At 36.5% G+C, this 23,453-nt stretch overlaps 1 protein-coding gene across 1 annotated transcript in view; it reads right to left on the bottom strand.

Moving 5' to 3' along the window:
* Cftr (CF transmembrane conductance regulator) overlaps window positions 1-23,453 on the bottom strand; it is a 146,242-nt gene that overhangs the window by 60,757 nt on the left and 62,032 nt on the right. The window contains exon 11 of the mRNA XM_052721308.1: window positions 21,181-21,372. Coding sequence (XP_052577268.1) covers window positions 21,181-21,372 — 192 coding nt within the window. The remainder of the gene's footprint in view (window positions 1-21,180; window positions 21,373-23,453) is intronic.

The following is a 23,453-nucleotide window of genomic DNA, read 5'->3' as shown; positions in this document are numbered from 1 at the left end:
TGCACACAGGTGGTTAAAAAACATGGCCAAAATTCTGGACATACAACTTTTTTTTTCATTTTAAAAATATTATTCATGATCATTAAATAAGATTTGGAAAATATAAGGAGTAAAATGCATGTGTATTTGTGGAATATTTATGTATGAAGACTACCCATAAGTCTATCATAAAAACTCAAATCCTATTCAAATGTTAAAATGCACTTTCAATTTAAAATCATTCTTTAAAAAAAATCTCAAAACACTGAATACGTGTGTTAACAAGAGAAGCTAAAACTATTCACACCCAAGCAATACATAGGCATATTCAGTGGCTGTGAAGGGAGAAGGCAAGCTATTTCCACATTTCTCTCACTCACCTTCCCAACAACAGCACAAACATCCTTATCCATATCTATTATTTCTGTGTCCTCACCCACTCACACTACCTCTTCTGTCACCTTCCTGCCTCACGTGTCATTGGTCCCCCAATAATGAGTGCCTCTGTGGCACCAATCATGAAGGCACAGTAAAAGAAGTTTCTAAGACATGGTCCAGGACTCCAGACAGTGTAAACCTCATTAAGAAGGTAAGCCATAATCCTGGAGGGAGAATTAACCTAAACATAAAATAGAACATTTTACAGCAGATTAGAAGATAGTACATAATTAATTGGCAAGTTAACTGTTTAGCTAATAGAAGTAACCACAGAGCTGACAGAAAATATTAGAAGCCTTTCATAAGAGGTTTCACCTGAGATATGAGTGATGATAAGAGTGAGGTACCGATCTTTAGTTTCCTCTTTCCTCCCGGCCCCATTTATTCTTTTCTACCGCCTCCTTATCTTCTCACTGTACTTAAGACTTTCTTACATACTTCTCTTCCTTTGCTTTTGCAAGTCAAAATAATCCATCAACATTTTATTTTCCATAAACATTCCACAAATTTTTTCATTTATTTTAGCTAATATATGAAATTAAGCAGAACTCCATATGCAAAACTATAAACAGAAAGCATATAAACTAAAAAAGTAATCACTTTCATTAAAAGCTATTGAAAGGTCCTGGTCAGCTAAAGCCATGCTATTCACCGTTACCAAAGAACCCTTTCTGACAGCATTCCTGACATGGAGTGACCAAAGACCTGTAATAAAACATTAACTTTCCAAATACTACCATCGCAGAGATGGTGTCTTATTAGGGTTAGGGTTTCTATTACTGTGGTAACACATAACCAAAAGCAACTCAGGGAGGCAAGGGTTTATTTCACCTTACAACTTTTATGTCCATCACTGCAGGGAGCCAGGGCAGGAGCTCAGAGCAGGAATCTGGAAGAAGGAACTGGAACAGAGGCCAGTTGGAGTGTTGCTTACTGACTTGCTTCCTATGGCTTGCTTAGCCTGCCTTCATATAGCACAGGACCACCAGCCCAGGGGTGGCACCGCCCATGGTGGACTGGACCCTCCCACATAAATCATTAATCAAGAAAATGTCTCATAGGCTTGCCCACAGGCCCATCTGGTGGGGGCATTTTCTCAATTGAATTTCCCTTTTCCAAAATGATTCTTGCTTCTGTCAATAAAACTCTAGCTTATGATATAAAAAGTAGCTAGCACAGATGACTGGAGAACTTTATTTCACAAGGATAAATTAGGTAATTATATTTCCATTTCCTCTATTACCCTATTACTTACAGAAAAAAAAAAGGAGAGGATGCAGTATCACTCCCAGAGTTTTTCTAAAACAAACCCAACACCTCTTCCTGTTCATAAGATGACAAATAATTGATAGAAAATTTCCATTGGAACAAAGTGTTTTCAATCCTCACACTCTCTGCTAACTGAGTAACATACTATGAGATGAAACACATACTAAATAAATGCTCTAGTGCTCATGCACTGTGACCACAGAATACCATGAGAAAGTAGGTACATGCAAGCTGCCTTCAGGTGGTTCTATGAAGTCATTTGTCACTCTTTGCTTGTGGTCCAGACTAGATTAAATTGTGAGATGTGCAATTCTTCCCTGGCATTTGCTCCCACTTCCCCTACAAAACCTACCATTAATATCATCAAATATATTTATGCTTTTGTGATCTGTAGCTGGAAGACATAGTCTCAAAAGTGGGATAACTGTATCAAACACGTATGTTCTATTTTTACAAGTTACTGCTACATTGATTTACAAAGCATTTTACCACTAAATAATTACATTTTACAAAAAAGAGAATTATATTTACCACTAAGTTTTAATAATACCATTATATTTATGATTAAACTAATTTTTGCTAATTTCCTTTTAATTTACATTTTTCTTAATCTCAAAGATTTTAAATATTTATTTGCTATGTTGCTTTCTCTTCCTTGAAATGTCTATTATTTTCCATGTAATGGATTTTAGCAGCTTTCCATATATCAAAAACATTTCTCCTTTTCTCTTATTTTTACTATGCATACCAATTATAGGTGAAAATTTAATTTTTTGTGAAATCAATTTATCTACTGACTACCTGCTGGTTTTATGTATTATCTTGAATTTTCTTTTCTTTTTTAAATAATTTATTTAATTTTATTTTACGTGCATTGGTGTGAGGGTGTCAGATCCCCAGAACTGGACAGTTGTGAGCTGCCATTTGGGCACTGGAATTGAACCTGGGTCCTCCGGAAGAGCAGCTAGTGCTCCTAACCACTGAGCCATCTCTCCAGCTCCTTGAATTTTATTTTCAAAATAAAACTTTTAAATCCCTTAAGGCACAATTTTATATTTATCTAACCTTATTTTAATTGTTTAAGAGGCAACAATACTCATCAAATGAATAATGTTTAAATGTTTATCATCTGTCATAGTTCATATTTTAGGGTTGTCTTGTTTTTCTTGTCCATTTTTTTCCTATATTAATACCTTTCTGGAATTTGGATATTGTGATTTTTTAATGGATTTACATATTATTTAATCCCTGATAAAGCATAATCCTTAATTGTAAAATAATTGGCTTTTATTGGCTACTTAGCCTTTGACATAATAACCATATCAACTATTAAAACAATATATGGAATCAGACAAGGAGCAACACAAGTCTCATATATTGACTTGAACATGTTCTTCTTCCTCACTAACGTTTCAAATACAAGGAAGATTAATACCATGGTATCAAGGCCATAGGTGATGAAGCCACAATTCCAGCCAACGCAATTTGTCCATAAAATAAGTACTTCTAACATTTTATATTAAGTTTAAGATAACCTCATTAGAAATGATTTGCAACTTTAAAACACCGTATATTTACATAGAATTCTAGTTTGCAACACTAAATTTAATTTTAAAATGTTTTTCTCTTGACTCAGATGTTGTATTAAATAATTCAATAAGATTTAAAATTTTCTTCAGATTCTGTCCTGAAAATGTCATACCTATCGCTATCACTAAACGTTTTAAGGTTTGCCACTATTGTGAACTGAATAGTTGTTCCCATTTATATTTTTAGATGATTGTATTTCTATGAAGAAGAACTAGATATCTTACACATCTGTCTACAATTTGCTAATTTGATCATAGAGATAATATGCTAAGTCAATTTTTTCAAGAGAAACAGCAATAAATTAATATTTCTGAAACAGAAGATATAAAATCTGCAAAACTCCTTTGAACAGGAGGAAGAGGTGTGATATTAAGGGAGTTTATGCACATAAACATATATCATAAAATTTTAACAGAACTTTAGATATCATCATTAATGGAACCTAGAAATATTTGGTTACCTTGTTGTGACAAATTCAGAATCAGAGGCTTTGTTTTCTTCTGATTTTAGAATCATTTCAAAAAGATCTATTTGGATAATGAAAATACTGAAGCTTCGGGCAAATCTCTACCTTTCACATTGCTTTCCTAAATAGCAAATGTGACTATGAGCATGTCTGAAGCCCAATTAAACAGATGTTGGTTAATGCCATGATACAAACGAGTATTTATGTATTTTTGCATATGTATGTAACAATAATTAAGAAAAAGAGACCATCAATTTGAGAAGGAGAGGGAGAATGAGGGAGTTGAGGGAGGGGACATGGGAAGGTATGTAGAACACAAAGGGAAGGGAGTAAGGACAGAATTACATTTTAATTAAAATTCTAAAATGTGAAAAAGAAAACCTCACCTCTAATTTACACCATATAATTCTAATGAGCTATATTCTTAATAAATGAAAATGTAATACTATTAGGACAGAATGGCTTTGGGCTAAAAAGAGTATCTTTAAAAGAAGGCACAAAAGTCAAAACATAAAATTACATTGAGACAAAACTGACTACATAAAAATTATAACAAAAGATATCACTGTAGAGGATGAGAATGTATTGTATATAGCTGCTGGGGAGGTCTTTCTGTTTGCTGTGAATGTGTTGCTCTGATTGATTGATTGATAAATAAAAAGCTGATTGGCCAGTAGCCAGGCAGGAAGTATAATATAGGCAGGATAAGAAGAGAGGAGAATTCTGGAAAGTGGAAGCCTGAGTCAGGAGATGCTGCCAGCTGCCCCCGCCATGAGAAACAAGATGTGAAGGCAGAACTGGAAAAAGGTACCAAGCCACATGGCTAAACATAAATAAGAATTATGGGTTAATTTAAGTGTAAAATCTAGCAAGCAAAAAGCCTGAGCCACTAGGCCAAACAGTTTTAATTAATATAAGCATCTGTGTGTTTATTTGGGTCTGAGTGTCCGCGAGCCAGGTGGGACCAGGAAAACTCCAACTACATATAGCTATCAGTCTAGATTCTCCAAACAGATAACAACATGGTATTAAATATCCAAGAGTATTATTAGGAGAAAATACTGTGGAAAACAAAAACACACAGGGAAGGCAGAAGGCTGAAGAACTCAGTGCAAATCTACCTAAGTAAAAGGATAGATGGTTGGTATGGAAGAATATTACACCACTATAGTCCAAGGCAGGATTTGGCAAAGCAGCCTGGGAGTCTGCAAGTCAAAAATCAGCTACTAAGTTTCGTGTTTTCAAAATAGAGATCTACTTTAGGAATCCTGCCCAAAACATTCAGTTCCTGAAGAGAAACATGTAGAAGTAGTCTCAAGACAAACTCAGTAAAGGACTTCAAAGCACAACTTGGTGTCGTCATTAAACTATGCTTCGTATAGCAATGATCTATACAACATGTATCATGTACACCCTAATAACTTACAAAAAATGGCAAAGGGTAAGGGGTAGGAAATCCAGATGGTTAATAAACATGAAAATATGTTTATAATCACTTACATAACCATGTAACTGTAAGTTAGAAAGACAGAGATAGAACAAGAAACATTTTGATTTATAAATCAGAATAAGCAAAAAGATTAAAGTCAGTAGCAAGAGTTTTCAAGATGTGAGTAAATGCAAATTGTCATTAATGGCTGACAAGGTTAAAGATTGGTACTGCTACTTCAAAGTTTAAGTTGGCAACATCTAGGGAAAATTTAAATATGTGTATTTATCTTATGGCCTTGCAAATCAACTGTTAGATATCTTCTGAGACAGAAAAAGGCATGCCTGTATGCAAAGGAGAAGTATTCAGAGATGTTCATTACGTATACAACACAGCAGTAAAAAAAGGTCAGCAGGTACAGGTCTCTGCAACCAAGGAGAGAACTGACTCCTGCAAAGCTCCATATGAGCCCTCCACTGCACATCCACACTCTCTCCTCTCTAAATAAATGAATAAATGCATAAATAGATTTTTGCCATGCATTAAAAAAAAGTAACAGGAACCACGTAAGTTAGAGAAAGATGTGTGCAATTTATATTACTATGTAGATTTTTAAAGCTAAATAATTATCCTATGAAATACTATTCACAGGTAAACACATGTATATATGAGTATAATTTTTTTTTTTTTTTTTTGGTTTTTCAAGACAGGGTTTCTCTGTGTAGCTTTGCGCCTTTCCTGGAACTCGCTTTGGAGACGAATTGGAAAAGTACATATTTCATCATTTTAATTGCTGGAGCTTCAAGTTTTGTAGCAGATTTGTGATGATGGGAAAAAAGTCCTACTAAGACGTTGTCTAGGTTTCTAACAATGCACATAATAGGGATACTGACACAGGAGTATTCTCTTCTATAACACACATTAGTTGTATGAATTAACTTTCAATGGTATGAAAATAAAGCATTTGATGTGCTGAGCCAGGTGTGGAGCCTCCTTTTATGGACTGAAGCCACTTGTGAAGAGAAATGTGGATAACAATCACTTAGTGAAGATCTCCAACTCCATGGTTATCATGAAGCTGGTGAGACTGAAATGACAACTGAGATTAGGCTCATTAAAACCTAATACACCAGCATTGCCAATCTCCTTCTATTACTGGAAGCACTTGGTTTGATTACTCAGTTTATGCCTCATCCATTTGCAGATTTATGAGTACTTGATACTCTATTTGATTTGATACAAAGCACTCTGTTTTGTATTAAACATTGATCTTTGCTAACTACTAAGGACACTCAAATCTGGTAATATATTTATCTTAAGATGTTGGTCTCAAACTTCACAGTAGATTTTCCCCATCTGTGAAAGTTACAACTCAAAAACTGCTATACTACTCCTAGCTATCATGACGGTTTTATTGGTTTGTTTTTTTTTTTTTTTTTTTGGTTTTTTTGTTTTGTTTTGAGACAGGGTTTCTCTGTGCAGCTTTGCACCTTTCCTAGAACTCACTCTGTATCCCAGGCTGGCCTCAAACTCACAGAGATCCGCCTGCCTCTGCCTCCCGAGTGCTGGGATTAAAGGAGTGCGCCACCACCGCCCGGCTTATTGTTTTGTTTTTTAATATTTTGTTTTTATTTTGGAGATTATAATATACTTACAACAGTTATCTGTTCCTTTTCCTCCCTTCAAACCCTCCCAGATGGCCGTCCTTACTCTCTTTCTAATTCACAGCTTCTTTTTTCACTAATTGCTATTGCATACACACACATGTATGTATATGCACATATGTTTTTAAATATAGACTGTTCAGTCACATAATGTTACTTGTATGTTTTCAGGGTTGACTTTTTGGCACTGGACAACTAATTGGTATGCTCTCCCCTGAAGAAGACTATGGCTCCCTCTCCTAGCTTTCCCTGGTTGCCTATAGTTCTTTGTGTAGGGTTGAGGTGTCTTTGGCTTTTACTAGTCCATTTTGGCATGTCCATTGGTGCTATCCTTGTTCAGCTCACATTTGGGTAGTTATATTGGGGAGGGTTCTTTTTGAATAGTAATTTTTTTTGAAAATTCCATACATTTATACAATGTATTTTGTTCATATCTATCCACAACTACCTCCCTCTAGGTCCCTTTAGTGTTCCCCATCCTCGCTCAACCTTTGTCTTTTTATTTTTATTGTTATTAATAGCCTCCTTAGTTCAATTAGTGGTGCCCGATGCACACATGGCTATGTGGTCATCCACTGGAACACACTGTGTGCTCTTTAAAATGCCCCACAAGCACATGTGGCTTTTAGAGTAATGCGGGCACACAGGCACAGACTCTACTTTTCTTTACTGATACGGAAAATTCTCTGGGTTTTCTTTGGATTGATCCACAAAACTGGAGGAAAATCATCCAGTAGAATAAGGGTCCTAGATAAGGGCATTAAATAATATTTGACCTTATATAAAATTAGCTACTGATTTTTTTAATGTTGGTGCTATGAATGAAATACAGGCCCTTGCACATGCTAAGTGTCTAGTAGATGGTTGTTTAGTTAAAGAAAACTATTTATTCTAAAATATAAACGTGTTAGATCAATCAATATTCTTATTGAAGGAGAATATTAGCAACTTTTCTTTCAAACCCTTCTCTACTGCCATTTTAATCTAATTTTTTGATATTTTATTTGTTTTTTAAAATAAAATTTTAATTAAAGTAGAATTAGCTCACTTTCCCCTTCCCTTTCCTCCCTCCAGTTCAGTGTAGTTTATCCGCAAATAACATCAAATGTCTACAATTGCCAGAAACACCCAGTTATTTTGTTAAAGTTGCTGCACCTGTGATTCAGAGGCATTTGGAAGGGACCTAGGAATCTGCATTTCAGGCCACAACATTGCTGCTTAGCAGTGCTTGAGATCCTCATCTGACGCTTGGTCTTTCGGTTGACTTCCTTAATTACAGGCTAGTCAGAAAGGCAAATGTCAACTTCAAAGCAGTCTGTGCACACAACACAATGTGTGTGTTTGAGGTTGTAAAACACTTGAAAATGCTGAGATAAGCACACTGGAGAGGGTCAAAGTAATATTATAATAAGTGTGCAATAAAGATTAACTTATTTTATTATTAAGGAGTGGAGAACATGCACATTGTGGTATGTTCCATTTACTAACATTTACCACTTGACTTGTTTAAAAAAGTTAAAATTTATCATCTCAGTTTCATTCAACTATATCAAACAAACCAGAAGTTATTCAGGAAACTTGCTAATATGAAGCTCATTTGCTCTGAATTGATTACACAATAGAGCCATAATGATACAGGCTAGTCTACTGAGAAAGAAAGAGGAAAGAGAGGGAAAAGGGGGTGTTTTACAGAAGAAAGGGTGGAGTGTTACATTTAATAGTCTTGTGTAATTTAGCAATATTTGCTGAGTACATTTGAGCTTCCTGTAGCTTTGAAGATAGGAAAATACCATAAACTGATTTTATGGCTGGCTTATCGCTTTTGGAACAACCTTGACAATACAGATGCTTGTGGGAAGGAGAGGGTGAGAAGCCAGGGATAAAGGAACATTAACTTCAGGGTAATGCCGCTCAATAAAGCATATCTTTAACCGTGAATCACTGGATGATTAATACCATTGTTATTAATGTTTAAAAATCACTAAACACTGCCTTGCTTTATGCGTACAGAAATTAGGCAGTGGAAGAGATATGTAAGTTAAAGGCAGAAGAAAACAGGTAGAAAGAAGTCTAGGTAGGAGAATGTGAGACATCCAAGAAGGTGCTGGAAGGAGAGAGAAACCTAGCAAACATCTCTTCCCAGAGCCAATTGTACATGTGAGTGTATATTAGCCAGCCACCCAGTTGTCCATAACACAGATCAACAAAGTTATGATTCATAACAGAATGCAGACGCTAAGGAGTTCACATTAAGTTATGTCTACTAGATAAGACAGGTTGTTGATCTGAGGCAAACTATTACAAATAGCTACACGTGGAAATACTGGCAAAAGACTAAGTCCTGCTAGAAAGCAGAGGATGTGAGAATTTTCATCAATTTTAAAGATTAAAGAATATGCCTTCACTAGTACATACTAAGCAAGTTTATAGCTGAAAACTCAAACTCAACATTTGATATATATTTTTATCAGAACCAAGAAAAATAACAAATCAATGTTGTAGTATTTATCAATACTAAAGGCTTGGGTCTGGGTGGGAAGATGGTTTGTGGGTAAAGCCAACCAGATCCCCACATGAAAACTAGACATAGTACCTCAAATGTCTGTAATCCAATGCTGCTCACACTGGAAGATGAGAAGTAGAGTCAGGAGAACTGCCTGAGGCTCAGGAGCTCACAAGCCAGCTAGCCTGGCATATGCAGCAACAAAACCAAGAGAAACTCGGCCTCAAACATGGTACAAAGTGAAGCTCAGTCCCCAAGGTTGCCCTCTGACCCCCACACATTTGCCACCATATATGCACACACTCACGCACAGGAGAGCACAGACCTACAGATACCATAGACATATACACACAAACTAAACTCTTGTTTTATAACCACTTATTATATTGTGTGACCCTGTGAGTATAAATATAACTACTAATATATGTGTACTTCTTTGGTGTATAAGTCTGTGTTTATATTCAGAATGGATAGCTCATGGATTCCTAAGAGAACTGAAAAGTACAGTGATTTAATGTGTGTGTGTGTGTGTGTGTGTGTGTGTGTGTGTGTGTGTGTGTGTGTGTGTGTGTGTTGAGGGGGTGGTCTCTAGGAAGAGAAGTAAGTGGTGCTGGGATTCCTGAACTCCCCAACAGCTAGAGAATGGTATGAAAAGTGGATTTCACTGGCTTTTATAAAGTGGAACCAACCAACTGCAAACATTCCCTTCAAATGCCATATATTTAGACTCATTTAGTCATAGACTTCTAGATAGCACATTTCAAAATCTCCCGAATTATCCTTAAATCTAGATGCAGGAAAAATTCTTTGGATAATTCTTACCTAATTGACCTTGTAGATATTTAAGTAGTACTAATTTCTTATCTTCTCCTCTAGCTATGCCCACCTCTAATGCTCAGGACAAATCTAATATTTCAAGTAGAACATCCTGTGTTATCTTGAATTTGTTCCTGCTCTGAATTTCCCCAAAATGTTTTCTGGTCCCTACCATTAAACCTCTTGTCACTCAGTCCTGAGAAGGGCTTCAAACCCACAACCTCTGAAGTTCCTATCTAACCTTTTGTCACTCAATACCTGACTACAGGTGACTTTTGTATCTACTAAGGTCTAAGTCGAGTAGAATTTAAACTATCTAAAAGCAGAAACCCTTGTCTAAGTATGCCCTTAGTTCCTAGAATAATGATGCCACAAAGCCGCTCGGTAAATATTTTTGAATAAATATGAACTCCTTCAACTTCCCACTACACTGATCTTATATTTCATATGTAGTATCTTAGATTTGTTCTCTTAATTCTCCAAAGGAACTGGAGACCCATCATTTCATGGGTCTCAGACTCAACATGCTCTATGAATTTTGTCTTCTTATTGTAAGTCATCTATACTCTTCTGTACTGAGCCTTTGGTTACTCCTTCTCCTTGGACTGCCTCCTACTGCCACTCAGCCATGCTCATTTTCTTAATTATGAACTAGTTTCAATATTATTTATGTGTTCAGTTATTTTAGATATTTTAAATATTCTTCTTGTAAGCCCTGCCCACTTTTTGCCCTTATTAAGTTGTATACATTGCAATAGAACTAACAAAATTAATGAGTTCTTATTCATCTTATTGGATCTTTCCAAAGAAGATGCCATTACTGAGTAATGTCTATTAAACATGCTCTCTGCCCTTTGCTTTCCCCAGCACTACATTCTTTTACACTTATATTACTAACTTTCCATCCATTTGTTGTGTTCTTTACATTTAAGCCCCTTTCCCTTTGTTATCTCTTAAGTATTGATATTCTATCCTCATTAAATATTTTGTCAATATTTAATGTGTTGGTATCATCATAGACTTCTGTGTCTTCATTTATAGCCTATAGGCTGAGGACACCCTTATGTCCATCTCTAACCAACAACCTCCCCAGCAAGGTCCCCCTCAAAGTTCCACATCACTTCCAGACTTCCATAATGAGGCACAATGTTTTCATCTTACCAACTTGTCTCACCAAATAGTACTATCACCTACCTGGCTGCCCATGATAGAAGCTTGACATGGAGAGGAGAGAGGAATAGGGAAGTATTGTGTAGCATGGTGGCTACAGTCAATACTGCATCATATACTTGAATATAGCTCAATCAATAGATGTTCATTTTTTTGGTGGTTTTTATTTGTTTTGTTGTTTTTAACAAGTATCACTGTGTAGCCTTAGTGCCTGGAACGCACTACACTGACAAGGCTGATCTTGAAATTGGAGAATCCTTCTGCCTCTGTGTCCTAGTAATGAGATTACAAGTGTGGTTGACGATGCCTGACCTAGAGAGTAGAACTTAAATATTCTCACTACACAAATGCAAATGACAGCTATATAATTGATAGATGCATTTCATATCACACAGTACATATCATATACATATAAATTAAATGTGTGAATTATGCCTTAATACACTTTTAAAATTCTTTTTTAAACTATTTTAAAATGTAAAAACTTGGCACCATCTTGATTAATCCCACTTCCTTATCCCCTATATCAAATAGTGGCTACTGTACTCAGTTTTATAATAAGAAATATTTTGCTTTCTCTTCCCCTTACCTAGTAGGTCAGCATTATTTGCCATCTGAATCGTCAAAACAACCTTCAAAGTTATCTACCTGCCACCAGCTTGCTGCTCATTTTATTTAGAGTATGGGTATTACACACTGTAGCTCAAAACATCTTTGTAAAAGGTAAATCTGATGGCATCACCTTCTAAATTAAAACCCTTCTGTGAATTTCATGAACCTTACATAAAGTCCAAGTTCCTGAATGTAGCACATAAGGCTCTTTAGAATATAACTACCCTTTCCCAGTTCACCTCTCATCACACAGTCCTTCCTTTCCAGACCCCCATGCTTACTACACTGCACACACATAGCTCTCCAAGTTGCCAAAGGGTCCGTGATTATTTCAAGTTGTAGGGCAGTGACATACAACCGACTCGAGCTCCCTGGTACAATATCTTCTTTTGGTTCTCGGCCCTTGTCCATTCCGTTCCCTTTCGGAAATCGTCTTCTGCTTCTTCATTCAGCTCTCTCTTTGGATGTCACTCCTTTGGGGAAAACTTCCACAATCTTTTAAGCCACATTGTTACTTCCTTTACTTATGTAAGAATGCTAAGAAACATAGAATGTATTAACCTATGCTAGTCTTTAATTGCTCATCCTCTCTTATAGAATAAAAAACTCTGAGAACAAGAAGTTTGTCTTGCTCATCAATGTAATTCCCAGAGTTTGGTATAACTATTAGTTCAATGCTTATACTCATGCTTACTGAATGAATATATGTAAATTTAGTTATACATTTCTGTAGCCAAAATGTCACAATAGACAAGTTCCTTGCTCTACCTGCAGGCAACATCTGGAGTGCTTAGCTCAGTGTTGTGTTTATAGTAGGAGCTCAACAAAAAGTTGCTGAGATCAATTTCTTTTTAATTCATCAATCTGAACCAAGAAGAGCTAAACAATATACAAAAAAAATACTTACCCAACATTATGGAATTACTTCTAAACAATGACAATGGTGGTACATTCTGCCTGTCTAGAGAAGACTTTGCACTCATTTTAGGAAACACAATGACTCCCTCCCTGGGAAAGCTTCTATGATCATCTCTATCTATAGAGTTGCAAGTCTGGTAAGATGTCGAAATCTTGCTGCAGATGGGAACTTTAGCCAGGGACTTCTGAGGGGCATCCTGGATCTAAAATTGTATTTTAAAAACTTTTCTTGGTTTATAATGAAATTATTCACCACCCAAATATGGAAAATTCTGAATCTATATTCTTACTCCTTTAAAAAGGTTGAAAATAGAAAATATATAAGGATTTCATAAAATGATTTTTATCTTTGGAAAATTCACGTTTTAGTTAAATGTTCTGTTTTAAACATGAAGGCCAGGCTTAAATGTCCTAATTTCACTATTTATTCATGGGGTAGTTTGTTCTCAGACAGTTATAATTATGTTCATACACCTCTGTTCTGTTGACCTGACCAAATCTCACTAGGAGTGGCAATCCCAGGGCTATTTTGGTTTTAGAGACGTAAGAACTCTGATTTGTTAACCTGATAATTACCGCCACTGCTATGGTGTTAGTCCCTAAACTTTAGGCTTTTAGGACCTAAAGCCTAGCTTACACTTTGAAATCAGTACATTTCCATCCTGACTGAAAACTCTTGCTATAGTTGTCACTAAGTAAATCGGAAGTGACAACTCAATGGGCCAGTTCGTATTAGTGCTTAGCGCGGTGCTGCCATGAATGCTCCTTTCCTAAGTATTAGCTAGTATTTACTTTTTAAGTTCCAGGGCTCAAATGAAGTGAAATAACAGTGAAGTCCATAAAACACTATGGCATTCCCATTTAGTTCTGGTTCAGCAGTTATATAAAGTATTCCTGGCTTCATATTACAGTAAATAAGATCCAGTGTCCTCTAACCACCTATCAACAGAAAATTATAGGTAGTCGAGGGTGCAGTCAATGTGATTTATTCTGGGTGAAAGGGACATAGTTCAATGTGTTCCAAATATCTGCTTTAGATATCTATTATGTCCGAGCTACAGCAAATGCTAAATCCTATGGCCCCTTTATCTTTTCATTACTTCTAACTGTAAAGCTGTGAATTATCCTACTTTGGTAAATTGACTAGTCAAAGGTTAAGTCTCACCTTCTCATAGGTTAGTCTTGGCAGAACCACCTGGAGACCCAGAGGTCAAATTCAAATTTAGTTAGTCATGTGGAATCTCTACGATGGAATTTATTTTTTCAGAACAGCCTTGTTTCTCTGCTTCTTTCCCTCCCAGGTTTTTTCATTACTCCTTGTCAGTTTCTCTCCCAAGTTTCTTTTTTTTTTTAATATATATACATTTGTGTGAATTCTTGGCAATTTCCTTCTTAGCATTTCCTCTAGCAAGTTAAATATGGAAGAGAAAAACACGCAGAGTTCATATTCTTCAGCTTACATAGTAAATATTTTTGCTGCAACTCTTATGTAATGGCTGTCATAGCAGATGCTTGCTTACTGGGGATCATTTTGTGGTTTCAAAAGCATCACAATAATTTCACGAAAACCGATTATATATCCTAAACCCCTGACCTCCTTTGCACAGTCCCCACCCCTTGTCCCCACCATACAGTATTATAAAAGTCAATTACTTCTCCAAACCCAGGTACTTTTATAAGAAAATGAGTCACTGAATCAAGACAGGCCAATCACATTACCCAAACACAGGCCTGTCTAGAATTCTCTTCTGTCAGTGGGGCTAAGTGAGGCTTATGATAAAAAAGTGATACAGGAAGGTGGACAAGAGAACGGTGTAAGCTGTCTCTCTTGATATTGAAATAGGACTATAATTTCATAAGAACATGTAATTTGACTAGAGCTTAATTATACTGTTGTTTTTTTTTTTTTTTAAGCTAGCATAGTCTCTAGTGCTGGGCTCTGAAACTTTAAGCAACAAGGGAAATCCCTAAGGCCCATACGAGGAAATGAAGAAAACATCAATGGACACAAGAATGTGGAACAGTATTTTGCGAGTGACTCTTAATTCACCTACAAGTCCATTATATTATAATCTAGATTCAATTTGTTTTTATAAAGCAGGACATGGAGATTTTCCCAAAGAGAGGATAAAAGTAAAAAATACCAACATAACTTATCCATTTGAGACTGCATGCTATAAATTATTCTATCAACACAGAACTACCACTGTGCCCTTATCCATGATAAAGGCTTTAGCTGTCTTATCTGTGAATAATTTCCAACAACAAACTGAAATCAGAAAACTATGTGAAATATGTTGTGCATGCTTTGCCCTTCCAAACTCACACATGCCTGCATACTCCTATGACACTGAGCATCATGACATACACGGTACACTGAAGATCTTAGAGCTGAACAAAAAACACAAACATGAGGAAGAGGATCGTCCATCCTCATCTTCAGTTCCAAGCCTAGATACAGCACATTAAAAAACAGGACAATTTCATAGTCAAAATGAAAACAGGATCATGAATGTTTGGATTTGGCAAGAGGGACCACCCAGAGATTATGCTGAAGGATTCTTGTGTTGGTGCCAGCTGCTTAGCCATGGAGGACTCTGTAGGTATCCTGCATTCCTGTGATCAACACTCCTACATGCTTAAAAAGTAAAATCTTCATAGGGATTATATACTATACTGAAGCTCTTTCTGAACACGACCAAAGGTGTGAGTGTTTCTAGAACAGACATAAACCTGTAAGTCTAAGGCACTGCAAACAAGGTATACCCCTTGTGCTTCCCACTATAGCAAGACAAGCAGTTATTTCAAGTCCCCAGCAATCGTGTTCTTTCATGGAACTGTCTGCTCAAATTCTGAGACAGTGACATTCACAGAATGTTTTGTGAGCAAAATACTTACAACATGCTATCTCTGGGCCGGGCGGTGGTGGCGCACGCCTTTAATCCCAGCACTCGGGAGGCAGAGCCAGGCGGATCTCTGTGAGTTCGAGGCCAGCCTGGACTACCAAGTGAGTTCCAGGAAAGGCACAAAGCTACACAGAGAAACCCTGTCTCAAAAAACAAAAAACAAAAAAAAACAAAAAAAAAAAATACAAGTATAACAGTATCAAAGAAGAATGACAGTATTAGGCAGTCACATAAATGTGAAGCTGATATGGAGAATCACACTATGAAATATCAAAGGAAAGATAGGAAAGATAATGTTGAGGACATGGATTAATTTAGAAAATTAATAAAACATGTACTTTAGACACAACACAGAAGAAATGTTGCTACCTACTTACTACCTATGTGTACTTGGGGATTATAGTTGGCACTCACAAGTTACCAAATTTGAGTTTTGATAATTACACACAACAGATTTGATTGCATATAATTGATATATTTAATAAATATTGTCAAAACTAAAAAAAAGATATATAAATTTTATACTCTGACAATCACTCTACATTTTAAGAACCTTAGGACTCTTGGGATTGTTGTCTTACATGAGTAAATAATCCAAATTTGTTTAATGAGTTCCTGTCATGTTTAGCTGAAGAATACCAATGAAAATTATTACATCTCAAATAAAATTAAGAGCCCTCTAAAAATGAAAAAAAAAAAAAAAAAAAAAAACAACATGCTATCTCAAACCAATCCCAAAACAGTCATCCAGTAAGAATTTCCTATTCTATCGGTGCACTAGGTAAAATAAATTAAAATAACATTTTTAGAGTTGACATGTCAAGCATTTCACTCTGTAGTTAAAATAACCAAAACATATGTGAAACATTCACACCAATATAACAGCACAGCATACACTTATTAGCTCATTGTAATACTACACTTGCCATTTTAAAGAGCAAGGTGATTTAAGAAAACTCCTGTGTGCCTTTGCTTTCACAAGGTAGCTAAAAACTTCTAACTCAGCTGCAAAAAGCAATGGGATAGACAAGAAGGAACAATGACTTAAGGATTCTTTAAAAATTAAAAAAAATACTTAACTCAGAAAAAGAAGGGTAATTTGCAAATCAAAGGGACAAGCAAGAATAGCAGTGACACCAGTGGACATGTTAATGTAGAAGGGAAAAAGTTCAGGAGCCTCAACCCTCCACAAAGGACTCCAGGCAACTAAGGAATGCTGAAGGTAGTCTTCCTAGGGAAGGGCGCAGCAATTGGTTATCCAACAACAAATGGTCAGCCCTGAACACATACTTACAAGTAACAGCATATGATGTGGACTGAACAGGTTGTATATATTTAGGAATATATATTATTTTACATATATACGCAACAACAATTAAAGAAAAAGAGGCCATGAATTTGAATGAGAGCAAGGTGGGAGGGGTACATAAGCGGTGTTCGGAAGAAAAAAAAGGGAAAGGGAAATGACATAATAAATAAGTCTCAAAAATAAATAAAAGATTTTTTTAAAAAAGACATAACATAGATAACCACTCAGAAACTAAATGAGACATGTTAAAACAGTTAAAAGAATTCATGAGGGCTTGGAGGTATAACAAATATCATTATATCTAATGATAGAGCTAAAGCAAGGACCTGAATTCAACCTCTAGCATTGGAGGGAGGCAGGCAGATGGATAGTTTGCACGAAGTGTTTTATTTATAATGAACTTTCTATGTACTAGAGGACTCTATGAATGCTATAGAATAGGCAATATTAGCTTCATATTGCAGAGATTAAAAAACTTAGTATAGACAAGTTCATAACTTTATGACCCAGCTTTGTACAATTTCGCAATACATGCTATTTCTTCCATACTAAACTTCATATGATATCCACCTTAATTCTGCTTGCCATCATCACAGAGCAACAAGGATAAACTTCAAAGTTCTTATAGCACTCTTGTACTTAAAGTTCTCCAAGATAAAATTCTTGAGACCGGTATCCATGAGATGGCTCCCCACTCCATTCCTGCTCATTCACTCTCTTTAGTTTTACCCTGGTTCTATCAAGATGCTTATAATTCCCTGCACTAAGTGGTTTCATACCCTGAATTTCTGTTCAATCTTTTATAATGTTATCTTTTTTACTTATTCTTTAAAACGTCATCTCTTAGAGATGGGCTTCCTGGATTATTCAAGTAGGCACAAAGCCCACCATCGACTCAAACCCAACAACTGCAATATCACACAGAAAGTGGAACCTTAAGTTTGTTTCCCCAAAATTTATCCTATAAATCCTTTGATGTGAGGAATGATTGAGCTTTCATTTGGTAACCACCATGCCTCTCCTAAAGTGAATAGTCAGTTTTTACGGTCAATTTGACACAACCTAGAATCATCGGGGAAAAAGAAATCTCAACTGGGAGATTGCCCAGACCAGTTTGTCTGTGGATGTCAGTGGGACCTTCTCTTGACTGCTAACTGATGTAGGAGGGCCCAGCCCACTGTGGGTGGTGCCACTTCACGGCAGGTAGTCTAGGTTGTATAAGAAACCAAGCTAGTATAAACCTGTTAACAAGACAAAGAGAAAATTGCATTCCTTCCTGATTTCTGCTTCAGGTTTCCGCCTTGGGTTCCTTACTCTAAATTCCGTTAGTGAGAAGCTGTGGAAGACCTGGAAGTATAAGCACATAATCCCTTTCCTCCTGCTATAGTTTGATTTCTTCCATAGATACCCAAACTTTTACTGACTATGCCATGCAAGCCAAAAGCCTTAAAATGTATTGTTATAATTTTTCCATGGCCAGTTTTGTTAATATCAAAATTCATATTCATTATTGTTTGGTTTCATGGTTCTTCTCTTCCTTATCCACTTTATCTCTATTGTGGTCACTTACTAATAACACTGGCTCTCAAAGTATTCCTCCTGTTTTACTCCGTAGTGGTATTGTTCTATACTTCAAAAGAAGCAAAAATAACTTAGTGTTCACTGAAAGGGCTTTGTGCCAAATGCTCTCTTGGGCACCTGTCTCACTTAATCTTCTCAATAATCAGACCCAATTTTCCTACTGCTTAAATCCAGACTTTCTCTCTGCTTCTTTTTTGAAGCTCTAATGTTCCTAATAAAGAACCCTTCAGGTCACAAGCTTTTCTTGTGATCCCTAGAATTCTATAGAGAATTACTTCATCAGGGATATTACCCTTTTCTCCATCTGGAGGCTGCTCTTCCTTAGGCAGACCCAGAGAGTCTCTGTTTCTTCTTTTTAGTCCTAAAATATTCATTTTTTCCATTTTCAACTAAATTCATATTGCTGCTTCTATCATTCCTGTTATACTGTATAAAGCACAGAATGTCTTAGTAGATGTTTTCCAGGTAAAGACTCATTACTTCTACTTTAAAATTTCTTTAATGCTGTTAGTATATGCAAGGGGGTAAGGCCATTCACTAGCAGCACTGATTGAACTCAGACAGTTACAAAAAGAGCACAGATGTGGTTGGGCAAAGTGGTTGGAGGAGGTATTGGAGAAGTTAAAGGGCATATAGTTTGGGGTGAATTAGAGAACAATACACTGGATACTTGTATGAAATTCTCAATAAATAAAAAAATTAACTTTCATTAGATATGAAAGACCTAGTGAGTGATTCCCTTTATGAAAAATGTAAAACACAGGAGAATTTATGGAGATAGATTGTTGGTTGCTTAGAGTTGGAACACACATTAAAAAATAGAATTTGATTTTTAATGAGTAATGGAGTTTCTTTTTTTAGAGATGCTAAAACAGTGGTCATCACGTACAACCCTGTGAATATACTAAAATACACTGAATCATACATTTTAAAATAACTTTAATATGGTCATACAACCAGAAGAAAGAACAATATGTTTTGCTTCTTCTCCCTCTAGTATTTTTAACAGCTTTATTGATATATAATTTATATTTCATATAATCCTCCATTATTAATAAAGGGCATTCTACTATGAACCTTTTAAAATATACAGTCTTCTTCAACTAAATATTCCCATGACCGACCAGTGTTCAGAGTGTTGCAAATACTTGTCCCAAGGATGAGAGACTCACAGCTCAAAGTTTATTACCAGTAATGTACATATGCTATATTTATTACCAGTAATGTACATATGCTATATTTACTACCAGTAATGTACATATGCTATATTTACTACCAGTAATATACATATACTACATTTGGGTTTTATATATTCTGTAGATTGACTTTGGGGACTCAAATACCACCTGTAAAATCATTACTTTGGGAAAATACATATTCAAAGACAAAACTAAAATCTAGATAGAAACTACCAGTCCCTCCACCCTGCCATCCCATAAATAAGCCAGGCAAGACCTATCACTCCATACAGTTCCTGAACACAAAAGCTCACCTAGAATCAGATCTGGTAACAAACCCAGAATGTGCCAACCTCACAGTTACGAAAAAGGACTTTTGAAAAATCATGGCTATCTTTTTCAATGTTAACCCAATACTTTATAGGACAGACTCTCTTTTCACTGTGGTCTCAGAGTGTACACAAAATACTACTATTGAATTCATGAAGAGTTTTGGCTTGCTTGTTTTAGCATGATCATCACTACCGTATGACCCAGACTGGCCTAGAACTCATTATACAGCCAGGATTAGATTCACCTCATGATCTTGTTTCAGTCTCCTGAGTATAGGGACTGCAGGCATGAGGTACCACGTCCAGTGCATAAGGAATTTTTATTTTTACAAAACCCAAACATAATTAAAAAAAATAAACTATTATTTATGAATTTTCAAGCTTCAAGCGGGAGTCATGGGTTATATTCATTGACCCTCCTACTATACCTTACTTATTACTTACTTTTATTTACTTATTCCTAGAGGAATCCTTGATATATGTACATTAAATGAACAGAGAACTAAACATGTGATTCGGTTAGTCTTAAGATTTAATGAGCATACTCAATGTAGTGATTTGAATGTGAAATATCCCCAGTGGACTTAAGTGTTTGAACACCTCATCTCCAGTTGGTGGCACCACTGGCAAAGGTTATGCAACCTTTAAGAGGTGGAGCTTTGCTGGAGGAAGTGGGACGTGAAGATTTATAGCCCTGAAGACTTATAGCCTAGACCCCAGTTCCTGTTCTTGTCTGCTTCCTGAATCTGGAGACAATGTGACCAGCCATCTTCCTGTTCCTGCCACTCCTCTGTCATTATGGGCAGTACCCTCCTGTTCTTGTTTGCTTCCTGAATCTGGAGACAATGTGACCAGCCATCTTCCTGTTCCTGCCACTCCTCTGTCATTATGGGCAGTACCCTCCTGGAACAGCATAAGGTAAAACAAACCCTTCCTTTCTCGAGTTGCACTGTCAAAGTATTTTGTTACAAAAAGAGAAAAGTCGCTAATACACTCAGCATTTTTCATAAATGTGCTTACCTCCTGTAGTTGGCAAGCTTTAACGATGCTCTTATATCTGTACTCGTCATAGGAAACACCAAAGATGATATTTTCTTTAATAGTACCCGGCATAATCCAAGAAAATTGAGAGCAGAATGAAATTCTTCCACTGTGCTTAATTTTTCCCTCTGAAGCTTCCAGTTCTCCCAAAATCATCATCAGGAGTGATGTCTACAAATAAATATCATTGCTAAGTTGTTTGATCAAATTACTTAGCTTTTGCTCACCTCCAATTAGTCTAATCTGAAGTCTCCCAATGTTTAAATAGTCTATTAACTCATTTGATTAACGATGTTTTCAGTACTTTGTGATCCAGGGAGTTTTCTAGGCACAAAAAATACAGAGGGAATGAAAGAGACAAAGGCAACGCAGAGTGAGAGTGAAAGTGCTCCATTCAGGATCAAGGTTCACAGAAAGAGTGAGACCATCCTTAAGTCTGCTCGGATAGGTTTGCAGGTAGGAGAGCTGCGGTAACAGTGAACATTTGCTGAGCGCTCCGGGCCTAGGTGCTGCCTGTATGCTCTAACTGTATGGGTGTGTTTATTCACCACAAAAAACTAACACAGATTCAGTGCTATCTTCCTCTTTTATACGGAGATTAGACTGAAAGAAAAAAAAACATATTCAGATAGACTTTCTTGATATTTATGACAACCTAAGAAATAAACTGAAAGAACTATCATAAAACAAAGGCTTATTGATATTATACTTCCATCTTAATGAGAATTTTCCCAGGCAAATGATTAAGTTTTCCCTTCCTATTTTTACCAAGCAGCTGTCTCCCTGACTGAGTTGTAAGTGAGACTCCTGAGCAGAAGTGGACACAGATCTTCCTGTCTTCACAGCAGCTTGGGACTTGCCTGAGAGTTGATTACTGCTACATTCAACAAATTCATAATTCCAAAGCTATTTTTACACATATGTCATGTGATGATCTTAAGTACATGGACAATTCACTTTTAAAATTCTATGTAACACAGTAATCCTCTCCCAAGCAGGTAGTCTGGTGTAGGTCATCTGTGTCTTCTAGAACATCAGCTACATAGACTCCTGGGGTATCATTTTTCTTTTAATACTGAAATTGCTATCAATTCCATATCAGAAAGTGAAGCAAAAATAACATTCTAAGGAGCAAGCTTTTATTTAAAAGGCCCACGTCACATATGGGAAAACAATTGGAGAGAAAGATATACAGTAATTAGAAATTTTCTGTGGTATTTTCATTTCCAAAATCTCAGATACAACTCATAATACAGCTTTCCCTGTTTAAGATATAAATATAAAATAGACACAAAACTCCTATTTTCATTTCTATTTTAGGACAGCACTGCCCCATCCCTCCTTCCTTCTCTCCTCGGTTTTCCTCCCTTCCTTCCTCTATGTCCCGGAATAGAATTTAAAGGATTAATAAACACCTAAGTGGCACTCTAACTGGAACAAGGATCTATTTTATAGGTCTCCACAGCAAGCACTCGTTGCCCAACATCATGAAGCATGTACTCACCTCAAAGTCCATTCCTTTGGTCCTTTAATGTGCTATCTAATTACTAAAGAACAAATATCTATCATTATCTGCATGTCAGATCATATTTGAAACATCATGCTAAAGCCTCTTGGTGGTAAAATTAGATCTGGGGACAGTTTTCCCTTCTAGTAGATTAGATTTTGTGAGCTGTCTCTCCAAAGGCTGTACATTTATACAAGCATAATAGGTTGTTCTTGGGACTGGGTGGGGAGTAGGAGAGCCACAGAATAACAGTTTTGCTGTGGGATGGTCTGTATGTCAAATGTGTTGCTGATTGGTCAATGAATAAATCACTGATTGGCAGTGGCCAGGCAGGAAGTATAGGCGGGACTAACAGAGAGGAAAATTGAGAGAACAGGAAGCTGGAGGGAGAGACACTGCCAGCCGCCATCAGGACAAGGAAGATGTAAAGTACTGGTAAGCTACAAGCCACGTGACAAGGTATAGATTAATAGAAATGGATTAATTTAAGCTGTAAGAACAGTTAGCAAGAAGCCTGCCACGGCCATACAGTTTGTAACCAATATAAGTCTCTGTGTTTACTTGGTCGGGTCTGAGTGACTGTGGAACTGGCAGGTGAGAGAGATTTGTCCTGACTGCGGGCCAGGCAGGAAAACTCTAGCTACAAATGGCGCCCAACGTGGGGCAAGAGTTTCCGCCTAAAAACTAAAAAAAAAGATTCTAAAATGGAGCTAAAAACAGCTTCCTAATTGTCTCTCTCAAATGA

Source organism: Peromyscus californicus, unplaced genomic scaffold (assembly GCF_007827085.1).
Source record: "Peromyscus californicus insignis strain IS unplaced genomic scaffold, ASM782708v3 Scaffold_6__1_contigs__length_162567912, whole genome shotgun sequence".
Classification (NCBI taxonomy): domain Eukaryota; kingdom Metazoa; phylum Chordata; class Mammalia; order Rodentia; family Cricetidae; genus Peromyscus; species Peromyscus californicus.
This window is presented reverse-complemented; position numbering and strand designations above follow the sequence as displayed.